Raw genomic sequence first — 13,573 nt, 5'->3', positions numbered from 1 at the left:
ATTAGGCTAAAACTAAAGAAAGTGCAAAAACGTAATAGTAGTAATAAAGTCCTTGGTATTCTTAGGTTGACAGACGACAGAATCAAAGAACAATTCTCGAAGCAAACTGACGAAGTTAACACAACAGATACTATACAGACAGAGTGTGTTGAGACCTTATGGAGTAATATTAAGGAGACTTTGTTAAATTCGGCTGAACAAACACTTGGTTATAGGGAGTATGTAAGCAGAAAACCTTGGATAACGGAAGAAATTTTAAAACTTTTCGATGAGCGTAAACAGAATAAGTTATGCACAGACACTTATAAGCAAATTAATAGCAAGCTTGAGCTTAAAATTCGTGAAGCAAAAGAGAGGGATTTAATAACTCAGTGCCAAATAATCGAACATCTAGAAGCCACACATCAGTATGGTGAATTACACAAGGCCTTAAAAAGACTGTCTTCAGGTATAAAACCCTCTAGCCCTAGTACCATTTTGGATTTGAAAGGTAATCTTTTAATTACATTAGAAGACAAACTTAATAGATGGGAAGAATACATACAGAATCTTTTTCACGATTGCAGACCCGCTCAGCATGATTTTAGTTCACCATTGTCATTGTCAGGACCACCAATTTTGTTAGAAGAGCTAGATTATGCACTTGCATATATGAAATCAGGCAAAGCTACCGGAGAAGATGGAATTCCTACAGAACTTTTAAAGCACATGGGAAACAGGATGAAAAACAAAATGGTTACACTGTTTAATATAATTTATGACTCCGGGGTTATCCCAAAAGACTTGCTTCGTTCTGCATTTGTACCTATACCTAAAAAATCAAAGGCAGTAAAGTGTGAGGACTACCGTACTATAAGCTTGATGAGTCATACAATGAAGGTATTGTTGAAAATTATCTACAACCGCGTTAAAAGTAAATGCTTAGAAGGCTTAAGTTCTGAACAATTTGGCTTCAGACCTGGTATAGGAACTCGGGAGGCCATCTTTGCACTTAATTGTCTTGCGGAACGGGCAATTGAACACCAGCAGTGTGTCTATTTATGTTTTATAGACTACGAGAAAGCGTTTGATCGTGTCCAGCATCATAAGTTGATGGAGATTCTCGATAGAAAAGGACTAGATGAAAAAGACCGCAGACTAATCGGGAATCTCTATTGGTACCAGGAAGCTGCCATTAAAATTGAAGGTAAGCTATCCGAATGGAGACCGATTAAGAGAGGAGTCCGACAAGGATGCATACTATCCCCATTACTCTTCAATCTTTATTCGGAGGACATCCTTACCGACTTATTAAGGAATCATCCTGAGGGAATAAATGTTAACGGACAACGAGTCAACAATATCAGATACGCGGATGATACTGTGCTTATAGCTAATTCAGAAAGCGGGTTGCAGATTTTATTAGAGCATGTGGCTAATGCTGGTGATCTAATGGGACTGAATATTAATATTAGTAAAACCAAAGCAATGGTTATAGCGAAAACTGAGGTTCCACTTCCCAAAATATATCTACGTAGACAGATGCTCCCAGCAGTTAATAAATTTAAATACTTGGGCCGATACTTCACATCTGACTTGGACCATCAAGAAGAAATAAAATGCAGAATTGGACAAGGAAAGGCTGCATTTTATAAAATGTCCAAAGCCTTATGTGACCCCAAGATTCCTTTCCCTACAAGATATCGCGTTCTTAAATGTTATGTTTGGTCCACTCTTTTATATGGGTGCGAGACATGGGTCCTAAAAAAAAGAGTGTTGTCGACGGTTGCAAGCTTTTGAGATGTGGGGGCTAAGGAAAATGTTCAAAATTTCCTGGAAAGACTTCGTCTCGAATGATCAAGTTTTAAAAAGAGCCAATTGTAACCGAAGCCTCATGACAACCATTAAGAGGAGGAAAATCGCATTTTTCGGGCATCTGCAACGGGGATCCCTCTATGAGTTTCCTAGGTTGATCCTAGAAGGTAAGATACCCGGAAAACGTGCTCCAGGAAGACAGCGGAGAAAGTGGATAGATGATGTCAAAGAGTGGACCAAGTTAACATATACACAGCTTAAAAATACTGCAAAAGACCGGAAGAGTTTTCTACACATGACCGCCAAACTTCAGCTGGAAGAAGGCACCTAATGATGATGATATGTACGTCTATGGCGATTATGCGATTGTTGTCAATCTAATGTCCTGAATGGCCTTGAAACTTTGGTTGCTTTGTTTTTATAGTGTCAAGGGGAGAAGCTGCCCTGTCTGCCCTGGCAGACTGACAGACGTAGCTTTGACTATCAGAAATAAATATTTATATAGACTTTTATGAAATTTTCAAGGCAGCTGTGGTGTGATAATATTATTCTAAAGAAATAATATTGTGTTTAAAACCGTTTTTTTTAAATATTATTTGCCATACTTATCTTTAAAATATGACCAATTCCCGCCCGTCCAATGGACTATTGTCGTACCACAAAGCAGGAGCAGTTACAATAGTCCATCAGGCGGGAATTGAACTACACCACCTCTAGGTGATGAGTCTGGGCCCTATTACCTTTGAGCCTTATCGTAGTTGAGCTATCGAGGCTTAGATAGCATTTATGTTTAAAGTTGCTTGTACATTATTTGTTTGTTCATGTTTGTTTTGAAATCAACTATAAACACTGAGGAATTTAGCTCCATCAATCAAACAATAATTTTCAAGTGCTTTCCTTTATTTACAACACCTTACATGAGTTGTTTACTTTTGATATTGATCAATGATTGTTATCTTGTATTGAATGACTGTTCACATATGTGACCTTCACGTACTATAACAGCGAAACACTAAAATACGTATTAGTTTTTACATGCTATGCATTTCAAATGTAATACACAATGTGTGAACTGTATTTTGAGTAATTTATATTTTTTTGTTTTATAACATAAAATTAAAAATTTTGAAAAACCGCCGAAGGTCATGAAATAGTTGATTACTCTCTCGACACTCGCGCATAGTGTAATCGCACATAGTGATAAAATAACACTAAATTGAAATCACTTCATCCATTCGGGAGCTCCTCTCCCTCCTCCTCTCCTCTCCTCTTTTCCGTCGTCGTTAAAAATAAAAAGCATAAGCCCACTATGCTCGTTTCCATGATGTTTTGTTTGTTTATTTATTTATTTATTAAAACGCTTACAATTAACATTTTTTTAACCGAGCTCAAAAAAAGGAGGAGGTTCTGGATTCGACGCGTGTTTTTTTTAATGTTTGTTGCCTCATAACTTCGTCATTTATTAACCAATTTTGATTTTTTTTTTGTTTGAGAGAGATAGGTCCCATTTCATTGTCATGAAAAACTGCTTGAAATTGAAGACCGAACCGTTTTACCGGAAAGCTAAATCGGTTGGCGGTACTGCTTTGCCGGTAGAGTGGTAACTAACCAAGGCCGAAGCCTACCGCCCAGCCGCCAGACCTTTACCAATTAAGAAAACCGCAATCAGCCCAGCCGGGGATCGAACCCAGGACTTCTTCACCCGTCTTGTAAATTCACTGCATACATTACTGCGCCACAGAGGCAGTCATATATACATACATATTTGACATAACATTGTTTAAAATAGAGCAAGAAAACAGCCTTCTCATAATCTTTAAAAAATCTTTATCATATCCTCTGATAGGTCTCCTTAAAACGCCACAAAAGAAAGAAATCAAGTTATGATTATAATGATTAATAATCTTAATAACATTTACGATTTCTTTAATTTAATTTTTAGTTCTTTAGAAACAGTTAGTAGTATATTACAATTTATTCACTTGTTTCAGTTCTTATCTTATCTGCAAGCTTGCAGCACTTACCATCACCAAGGAGCGGACCTTTCTGAAGACCTAGAACCCTTCCTCAAATCTACCGCTGACGAGGTAAACGCAAACCATTTATAAAGTCCGGCCGCTCAGAGAATGCGTTTCTGAGACCTGTCAATGTCACCTTTTTATATTTGTTATTTAAGTATAATTAAAACGTTTATTGTGATTTGGCATAATTATTCAACTTTCAATGTTATTATTTGTTAATATGGTTAGTAAAAATATTGAAAATTTTGCCGCCAGTCTGAAGTACCATCGCCAATTCGATCACAACCTGTCAGAAACGCAATCTCTGAGCGGCCAGACATTAGTACCAAACAAAACTTTCAAACATAATTTTTCCTTATTTAAATTTATTTTTGCTATACCTATAGCTATATGTAGTCAGACAAGTCATTTAAAAAAAAACCTTACGTAGTTTTCACAGGTTCCTTGGTCATCCAAGTGAAAATCATATTTTTTTTATATTTTCTTCGAATAATATGAGTAATCATGACCCCATTCGTCAAACACTTAGCTTTGTGTCAACCATTCTCCAGAGACCCACAGTTAAGTTTTTGACGTGCCTTAGTGAAAAACCCCACCCCGTTGAATACGGCGCGGGGATCAAACCACCACCCTTCGGTGATGAGTCCGTCCGTTTTACCGTTGAGCTATTGAGGCGTTTACTTAGATTTCGTTAGCACATTATTCATAGTAGTGCATCTCTTTATCAAGTTAAAATTGTCATCACAATCGAAAGTGTTATACAATTGTAATGCGCAATAAGTTTCGCAAGACGTATTAGGCTTCCACAACCTTTTAAGGCTCAGGGGTCATCCAATACGCAATAATTATAAACTAAAGAGGCGATGATGTACCTTCGTGACGACCAGAACCAATTAAAATGTGATCTCATCCGAACAAGTAATCCGTATATCTGTTTTTATGTACAATAAACAAGAAGTTACTGTGTTTTATGGTGCATTATCTATCTATGTAAACGAGCAATTCTTGTATATAATCTGAATCTAGTAAACGGCTCGATTTTCATGAAATTTAGTATGCAGAGGGTTTCGGGGGCTATAAATCGATCTAGCTAGGCTTAATTTTCAGAAAATTTACCAAAAAACATACCGAGCTCAGTTATTATGTACTATAATTTGTAAGTACTTAATGCTTAATGCTGAACTAAAAAAAAATGGAAAACAATAATGCGAAAAAAGGGAAGAAAAAATAACGAAACAAGTCCTAACTGCGTCTCTTACAGTACTTATTCGTATATGATACCTTGATTCAGCTCATTTGTTCCGGAGTTTAGTGCAATAAGATACTAAGAACATAACTTAATGAAGATATTCCAATTTTTGGTTATTTTATTCAATGTACAGACACTCCGTTTCTACTCTCTTAATAAAGTATAGATTGCTTAAAGGTCTGGATATGGTTTTGATTAGAGTAGGCATTAAATACAAATAAATTGTAAAATGGAAACCTCCTCCAATACATTGGTTCGTTATGAGATAAGCAGTGCATTTTTACATAAATGAAGTGCACATTACCGAGATTACCTATTCAGATATGTTAACCAATTAAAAAGTATTAATCGCGAAGCAATTTAATGCCAGCTAGCTAACTAACGAGCGCATTGCAGATTGCAGCAATGCGTAACGATACGAAGATACTTGACAAGGAAATGGAGAATCGACACACGATAGTCAACAGTAAGGACACGGTGCTGCCTAGCTGCAAATCCGTGGCGGCCGAAGGGGAGAGTAAAGACGGCCTTCTGAGCACGCCTTGCTTGAAGAACATGCCTCGGATGCAGGGTTATCTCTTCAAACGCACCTCCAATGCGTTTAAAACATGGAACAGGCGGTGGTTCTATCTGTACGACAACAGACTTGTGTATAGGTGAGTTTACCAATATTTCAACTTCATGTTCATTAATGTTCAACTTCATTAATGTTGTACTTTCTGATGCGATTAATTCTTATTTAAACAAAATTTTGTCTTAATTTTTAGATCGTTTTTCACGATTGTTCGGTCAGTGATTATGATTAACTTATCAGTTAATTCATAATATATTTTTTACTAAATTAATCGACTCTATGTCAATGTTATGACATTTAAGCAAAATATAAATCAATTATATCCTAAGGCCTCATTTGAAGTAGGTATAAAAGACCCCGCAGAACCGCGGTTTCACTCGCGAAGTTCTCCTTACCTTGGGAATATGGGAATGAATATAGTTTATATTGGTAAAAAAATTTTCAAAGTTCGTTCAGTAGATCTACTTACCTTCTACAACCTCACAAAGTATTGAGTAAAGATAAACAGATGTTTTGTAGTCAAGGAACTTAGTTCCTTATTCTAAATTGGCACTGCGAAGATTTGAGCATAAGGGTATTAAAACTTTCAGCTTCCGGGCATTTCAACTTCCATTTTCCGTTTTAACTTTCACCTATAACGTGGGTATATTTAAGTCAAAAGTACATAGAGTCAATAGATACAGTAGACTGCTTGTTTGATAACCACCACGTGTGATTGCAGCCAAGCTCTATGCAATAATGTACTTCCGATCGATTTTTTTTCCAAATCGCTTCAGAAGCCGCAGCGTAAAGGAACAAACATACTTACACACGCACACAAATACGAACTTTCGCCTTTATAATATTAGTGTGATGTGATATAAAACATTTTAGCTTGTAAGGCTACGGTCCCGTGTGCCGGTGAGCGTGTTCACTGTTTGTTTACTGTCTACGAGTTCGTCACGCTTGAGTTCTAAAGGCTGTTAAAGTGGGACGCGCTAGAGGTCGGGGCCTCGCGAATTAACATAATTTACGTACTGTACAACTAACTGACGGACGGAGTATGTATGGCCTTTTTTTCTTTTAAACGTTAAACTAGACTTTCACCTGAAGATAAGTGATCATCAGTAAGAATTCATTTTAACGAGCTATTACAAGACAGTATCGTTATAGGGGAGGGAATATGGTTTGTAGGTAGAACCCTTCGTTAGTAATAGAATACTTCGATTCAATAAACACATAAGTATTCCACGGTTCCTTTTCGAAAGCCGAGCCGCATGGCGTGACATCGTGCGGAAAAAAGTTATGAATGTGTGATAGGGGTCACGACCCTCAGTAATAAGGAACACGACGCGGAGAGAGAGAGAAAGTATTCACAAAATTCAATTGACCGCAATAAATAATAATAATATTTATTGTGACTGATAGAATATACGAGTATTTATGCACATTTAGAATTATTCTGCCCTTGTCATAATTACTTCTATTAACAAATTGTTACTTAACTCCAACGGTGTCTGAATTTGACTACAATGACGTTATAAATCTGATTTATTACTAAGATACTACGAGCTTGACTGTTGAATGTTTGCCAATCGAAGTTACTAAACTTGAAACTGCGAAGTTTTTTGGTAACATACTGTTTTACTATGTACCTAGCATGTTTTTTTAGATTCATAATATTTTTTTTTGTCTTTGATCAATGCTACAAATTATACAATTATATGTAAATTTAGTTAACATCTTCCTAAGGGAAAGATAAAAGGAAAGAAAACGAAGGCTTGGCCGTAGACGTGCATCTTAGCTTAAGAACTTACGCCAATGGTAAATGGTTCATTATGAGTACTAGATCACCGTTTTGGGCAACAGATCACAGATTGCTGGGGCACGCCAATGTCCCGCAACGGGGCGGCTGGATATTTTTGTTATTTTTTTAGTTTTATTTTATTATAAATACACATATTGTTTTTTAATGAACATTGTTAAGTTATAAATTTAAATTTAAAATTCATTTATTTCAATTAGGCTTGTATTACAAGCACTTTTGATACGTCTTTTGGTGGTAAGTTAAGTCGAAAACTTAAAATTAAAGTTACGATGGTTCCAAAGCGCCTTGATCCGAGAAGAGCCCACAACAAACTCAGCCAAGGTTTATTTTTTTTTTGTTTACCACCATTTTACAAATTTATCTTGCACTAAGTACACAGTTGTATAATGCAGTTCAACACTAAGCATATAAAAAAAAACTTATAAATAAATGAATGAAGTATAATAAAAATCATGAATTCGTATAACTGATTGCAGGAAGAGAACCGGAGAACTGAATGTCACTGTGATGGAAGAGGATTTGAGATTGTGCACGGTCAAACCAGTGCTCGATGGCGAGAGGAGGTTTTGCTTCGAAGTTCTTTCGCCTTCCAAGTAAGTTCCAAAATTACTTGTAAGTTGTGACCAACTTTGCTTCGTTATTGATGTTATTTCCTTTAATTTGCAGAATCATCTATTGTTCTGTATTTTTTTTATGGGATGTCTTGTAATGTGCTACTTTGTGTCCGTAATCTAGAGGCTTTAACACCCATACCCTTCAAACAGAAACACTGCTTAAAAACACACTCATGTTATTTGTACATAAATGGTGCATAAAATCGATGTTCGATGTTCGCATCTTCACATGAAATTGTGAAGAAGTCACTATTCTCTGTATCAATAAAGTTCACGAAAATTCATTTAAGCTTCTTAAAATTTAATTCATGCAATGCAAGTGCTTAGATACGTGATAGCCCAGTGGAAATGACCTCTGCCTTAGAGTCGTCGTGGATTCGAATCTGATCCGGGGCATGCTACTTTTCAGTTGTGTGCATTTTAAGATATTAAAAATCACGTGTCTCAAACGGTGAAGGAAAAACATCGTGAGGGAACCTGCACGCCTGAGAATTTTCTTAAATCACTGCGTGTGTAAAGTCTGCCAATCTGCATTTGGCCGACTAAGGCATAACCCGTCTCATACCGGGAGAAGACTCGAGCTCAACATTGAGCCGAACATGGGTTGTTATTGAATGTAAGTCAATAATTATTTTGACTGGAGTATTTATAAAATTATGTATGTAACAAGCCCTGGTACAATTGGTCTCCAGAAGCCACATGCTGCAAGCTGACTCGGAGGACATGCTGGGCGCGTGGATCACGGCGCTGCAGAACGGCATCCGCTCGGCCATCCAGCAGGGCCAGAGCCGCGACAACCCCGACTCGCAGATGGTGCTGGTGCCCGACCACTGCGCCAGCAGGCTCACCGTCTCGCCTGCTATGAAGAAGATCAGGTGAGCGCTTCGGAGCACACGCTTGTACATCCAGCTGGGCCAGAGCCACGATAAGCCCAACTCGCAGATGGTGCTGGTGCCCGACCACTGCCTCCGCAGGCTCACCGTCTCGCCCGCTATGAAGAAGATCAGGTGAGCGCTTAGCTTCAATCACGCCTGAAGGTAAGTGATGACGGAGCCTATGATGGAACGCGCTTGCCTAGAAGATCCCTATTCACTCTTTAATTGAGAATATTGAAGGTGGTAGTAAAAACGGTAGCTGAAAGAGTATTCCACGTCATAGCACTCGTCCGAGGAATATTGACGACGTAACGGTGTAGATCTCTGCGATGCCTAGCAGTCCTGTGGTAGAACGAAGAAAGTGGCACCAGATCAAACAGTTTCTGAGCGCACCGAAATATATTTTGTAGAATACAGATAGACAGGCAACCTTTTGGAGATGCTCTAAACTTTCAACTTGCTGTTGCTTCGTTGCAAATGAGCCTTCTAGCAAGTTTATCCAAAGCAGCTGCAGCAGAGCTGGTGTTTGGCGGAACCGTCCCATAAATGAAAGCAGTACTCCATACACAATGGAACGTGAGCTTGATCTAATATATAAAATTCTCGTGTCACAGTTTTCGTTGCCGTACTCCTCCGAAACGGCTTGACCGATTTTGATGTAATTTTTTGTGCTTATCCGGTATCTATGAGAATAGGCCAACATCTATTTTATACCCCTAAGGGTAGGGTAGGGGTAGAGTAGGGGTAGGGTAGAGGTAGTTGAAAGTTTACATCGAGTTTCACGCGGACGAAGTCGCGGGCGTCCGCTAGTATAAGTATAGAAGTTGTTCTGGTGTGAAGTACCGCTTGTACATTTAATTGTTTTCGCAAATTATTCTCAGATTCACAAATTATATTCAGCTAAGCGATGTTTAAAAAATACTTTAGCTAAGCAATGCTCAACCTGAATTTCAACTATGGATGAATTTAAGAATTTGTATTTTTTGCGTTAACCAGGCGTATTTGTCATAAAATTCAACAAATGTTTGGTTTTTTTCAGAATATGGGAGCAACTGTTGAGTATACCTGGCAATAATTATTGCTGCGACTGCGGCAGTCCGAACCCGCGCTGGGCCAGTATTAACCTCGGCATCACATTGTGCATAGGTAATCTTACATTATACTACATACCTGATATGCGAATATTCTTTTCTCAAACATGCTTGGGAATTTGAGCATTATTTTGACAACCTTCTTCGAGATCGAAATTGCCGTACTGGTCGAGCAGCGGCCGGCAAATATGAAAATCTATATATGTCGTGTTTAGCGGCCAAATAAATTACTATGTAAACTTATATTTGTCGTGTAATTTAAAAATGGAACGATCTTCTACTCCGCAACATGGCGACCAAAGAGGTAACTTGTCAAAGGTTTAATTTAAATTTCGAACTGTCTTCCACATAGAAAGCTGTTTAGTGAAAAAAAAAATACTTTGGCGCGTAAAAAAATATTGTTATTAGTTGTTCTCAACTTCGTCATTGGTCTTAAAATACACGTAAAATTAACGAAAGCATCTTATCCCGACCATCGACTTCCCATCAAAACTTTGTAATTCGTTAGAATTATCTCAAATCAACATAATTCTCGGAAAATCCACATTAAATTTTAAGAGTTGTACATTCAATTGTATTTTTAAATAAAAGTTCTGAATTGTTACTTAAACTAAGTAATATCCGCGCATTATTTTAGAAAAGTACTATACAAGCCTTGGCTGCAACTAGGCATTGATGGACTTACATATGTGTGCTCGGCTTCTCCTCGGCCCACATTCACACGTTCGTCCATCATTGCCTCAGTAATGTACTATTGAAACAGGAATAATGAACTGTAATATAACTAAACAATATCTTACAGTCTCTCTTTCGGCTGAAGATGTCAATAAATTCTTTTTACCTAGTATGCTTATTGGCTCTAGGGCCATGAAAACTTTGCAGATATGTTAAATTTATTCTGCCTCTTTATATGTAGCTTGACTGGGTTCAAATGGGTTAGGCTATGTGATACTGAGGTTTTCTTCTAAGAAATCTTCGGTTAAAATTCTCAACCAGGAGTTGGGAAGATGTCCTAACGACCCATAACTCAGAGACACGTTAAGTCATCAGTATTGGTCATGAACATCTAGAGGTCGTTAAAGACATTCATCATCCTAAGCCCACTAACCCATAGAGCTGCATAGGTTGAAGCTCCATATCCCATTTCCTAAGTGATGGAAGGCCTGTTGCTTTAGTTGGTCGTTAGAATTAGCCTCAGACCAATTATAGAAGGACCTGTATCGCACTCGTAGTCATGAACAAAATTGTCTGTCATTTTCTGAGGAAAACGAGCTTAGATTTTGTATATATCTTATACTAAACTAAAAGTTTTTGCCCGTTTTTTACACAATTCATTTACGCAAAAGGTATTTTTACGGAGCTCTTTAACCGACGAACACGATTACGACTATTTAACATCGATTCTATAGAGACAGTTTTTATAATCACATTAGATCGTTGATCATGTACTTTGACAGAAAAATAACGTCTAGCGAGGCAGGTCCTATACAATAATTGGTCTGAGGAATTAGCGGATGAAGAAGTTTCACAGACAATTATACAAAAAAACAAATGAGTATTGAAATTAAATTACTAATACTGTTTGTATCTGTTCAGAATGTTCGGGCATACATCGCTCCCTGGGCGTACACGTCAGCAAAGTGAGATCACTCACGTTAGACGATTGGGAACCGGACATTATTAAGGTGCCTATATTACATCTATACTTCTATATCTATACTAATATTATAAAGAAGAAAACTTTGTTTGTATGTTTGTTTGTAATGAATAGGCTCAAAAACTACTGGACCGATTTTAAAAATTCTTTTACCATCCGAAAGCTACACTATCCACAAGTAACATAGGCTAAATTTTATTTTGAAAAAAAAAATAGGGTTCCGTAAGATATTTGGGTTTTTCGGACACCAGGTGTAAAAAATCAACCAGGAAAGTTACTTATTTTGTGTACGCTGCCTGAAATATAAAAGATAGATCAATAAAATGTTCTAATTAATTGTAGATCTTATAATTAGGTAGGTAGGATAGGGGTAGTTGAAAGTTTACATCGGGTTTCACGCGGACGAAGTCGCGGGCGTCCGTTAGTATCCTAATATAATAAATGTGATGTGACTGATTGTGTCTTTATAACGCTTAAACCACTAAGCCGAATATAAAAATTCTTCACCAATAGAAAGCTACATCATCAGACAGTAACATGGAATATATTTTATCCCCGTATTCTCACTGGGACGGAAGCTATCTCACCTGATGATAAGTGATGGTGCAATCTAAAATGGAAACATGCTGAATTGTTAGGAGTAGGATGAAAATCACCCCTTTCAGTTTCTACACGAAATCGTACCGGAACTCTAAATCGGTTGGCGGTACGTCTTTGCCGGTGGTAACTAACCACGGCCAAAGCCTCCAGCCAAAAACATGAAAATTTTTGCTTCTAATTTTGCATTTTTTGCACAGGTAATGGCGGAATTAGGAAATAAAATAGTGAATTTAATATACGAGGCCAATACTGATGGTGCTACTATCAAGAGGGCCACTCCTGATTGTGATACGTAAGTTATTGTGCTTTCATTTTGTGATTAAAAGATACATATTGAGTGTATTAATTATTACGTCACATATTTGATATACGTCACATCGTACATTCATATTAAGATCGTACATTCGATTGTTTAGATTTTTGTATTTATTGATGTTTTTATTAACTGACTTCAAAAAAGGACTCTTCTATTAAAGGAAACTTAAAAGGGAAACTTCGTCATTCTTTTTTTGTTTGAAGGAGTATACTTCCACATTGGTCCAATTTAATTTTCATGAAAATCGGTTCAACAACGAAATTGTCCATTCTTTGGCGCTTTCGTTCACTACACACTAAAAACAGAAAAAATATAATCTTTTTAACAAAAAAATTCAACCGAAAAATAACATATAGTATGTCTTTTTGTTTGCTCGGGCTAATCTTTTTAATAGGAATTTTACTTGAAGGTTAGAGAAGGTTATGAAGAGAGACGAATATCTTAGCATTCCATGGATTCACCGTGCAGGTGCCAGGTCTATCGCGTGGTAGAGAGAAAAACACCGAGCAAAGTCCAGGACTTGTGACTACTGGATGTAGGGTTAAGGAATTCCTTGACGATCGATCAACACTCCCCTTCTCTGCTCGTATTCACCGTGCAGGTGCCGGGTCTATCGCGTAGTAGAGAGAAAAACACCGAGCAAAGTCCAGGACTTGTGACTACAGGATGTAGGGTTAAGGAATTCCTTGACGATCGATCAACACTCCCCTTCTCTGCTCGTATTCACCGTGCAGGTGCCGGGTCTATCGCGTGGTAGAGAGAAAAACACCGAGCAAAGTCCAGGACTTGTGACTACTGGATGTAGGGTTAAGGAATTCCTTGACGATCGATCAACACTCCCCTACACTAACTACATAGCCATTTTTAGTTACTTAATTTGTTAGGTCATAATATTTATTCACTTTTAAACTGTGGTCCTTCGGAATGTTAGTCTCCCACGGCACAGTAAACTCTACAAGTACTATTCGCTTTGTT

General features: G+C 37.6%; 1 protein-coding gene across 2 annotated transcripts in view; it reads left to right on the top strand.

The window, feature by feature from the left end:
* Positions 1 to 13,573, top strand: part of LOC112043556 (arf-GAP with coiled-coil, ANK repeat and PH domain-containing protein 2) — a 42,991-nt gene that overhangs the window by 13,804 nt on the left and 15,614 nt on the right. For both annotated transcript variants that reach the window (XR_008251463.1, XM_024079029.2), the window contains exons 6-12: positions 3,786 to 3,881; positions 5,461 to 5,720; positions 7,922 to 8,038; positions 8,752 to 8,934; positions 9,974 to 10,080; positions 11,622 to 11,710; positions 12,480 to 12,574. Coding sequence is in view for 1 of the 2 variants with exons in the window: in XM_024079029.2 (XP_023934797.1) it covers positions 3,786 to 3,881; positions 5,461 to 5,720; positions 7,922 to 8,038; positions 8,752 to 8,934; positions 9,974 to 10,080; positions 11,622 to 11,710; positions 12,480 to 12,574 (947 nt within the window). In the remaining variant the exon portion in view is untranslated. The remainder of the gene's footprint in view (positions 1 to 3,785; positions 3,882 to 5,460; positions 5,721 to 7,921; positions 8,039 to 8,751; positions 8,935 to 9,973; positions 10,081 to 11,621; positions 11,711 to 12,479; positions 12,575 to 13,573) is intronic.

The sequence above is a fragment of the Bicyclus anynana genome, chromosome 14 (genome assembly GCF_947172395.1).
Source record: "Bicyclus anynana chromosome 14, ilBicAnyn1.1, whole genome shotgun sequence".
Taxonomy (NCBI): Eukaryota; Metazoa; Arthropoda; class Insecta; order Lepidoptera; family Nymphalidae; genus Bicyclus; species Bicyclus anynana.
Note: the sequence above shows the minus strand (reverse complement) of the source record. Positions and strands in the feature narration are given on the sequence as shown.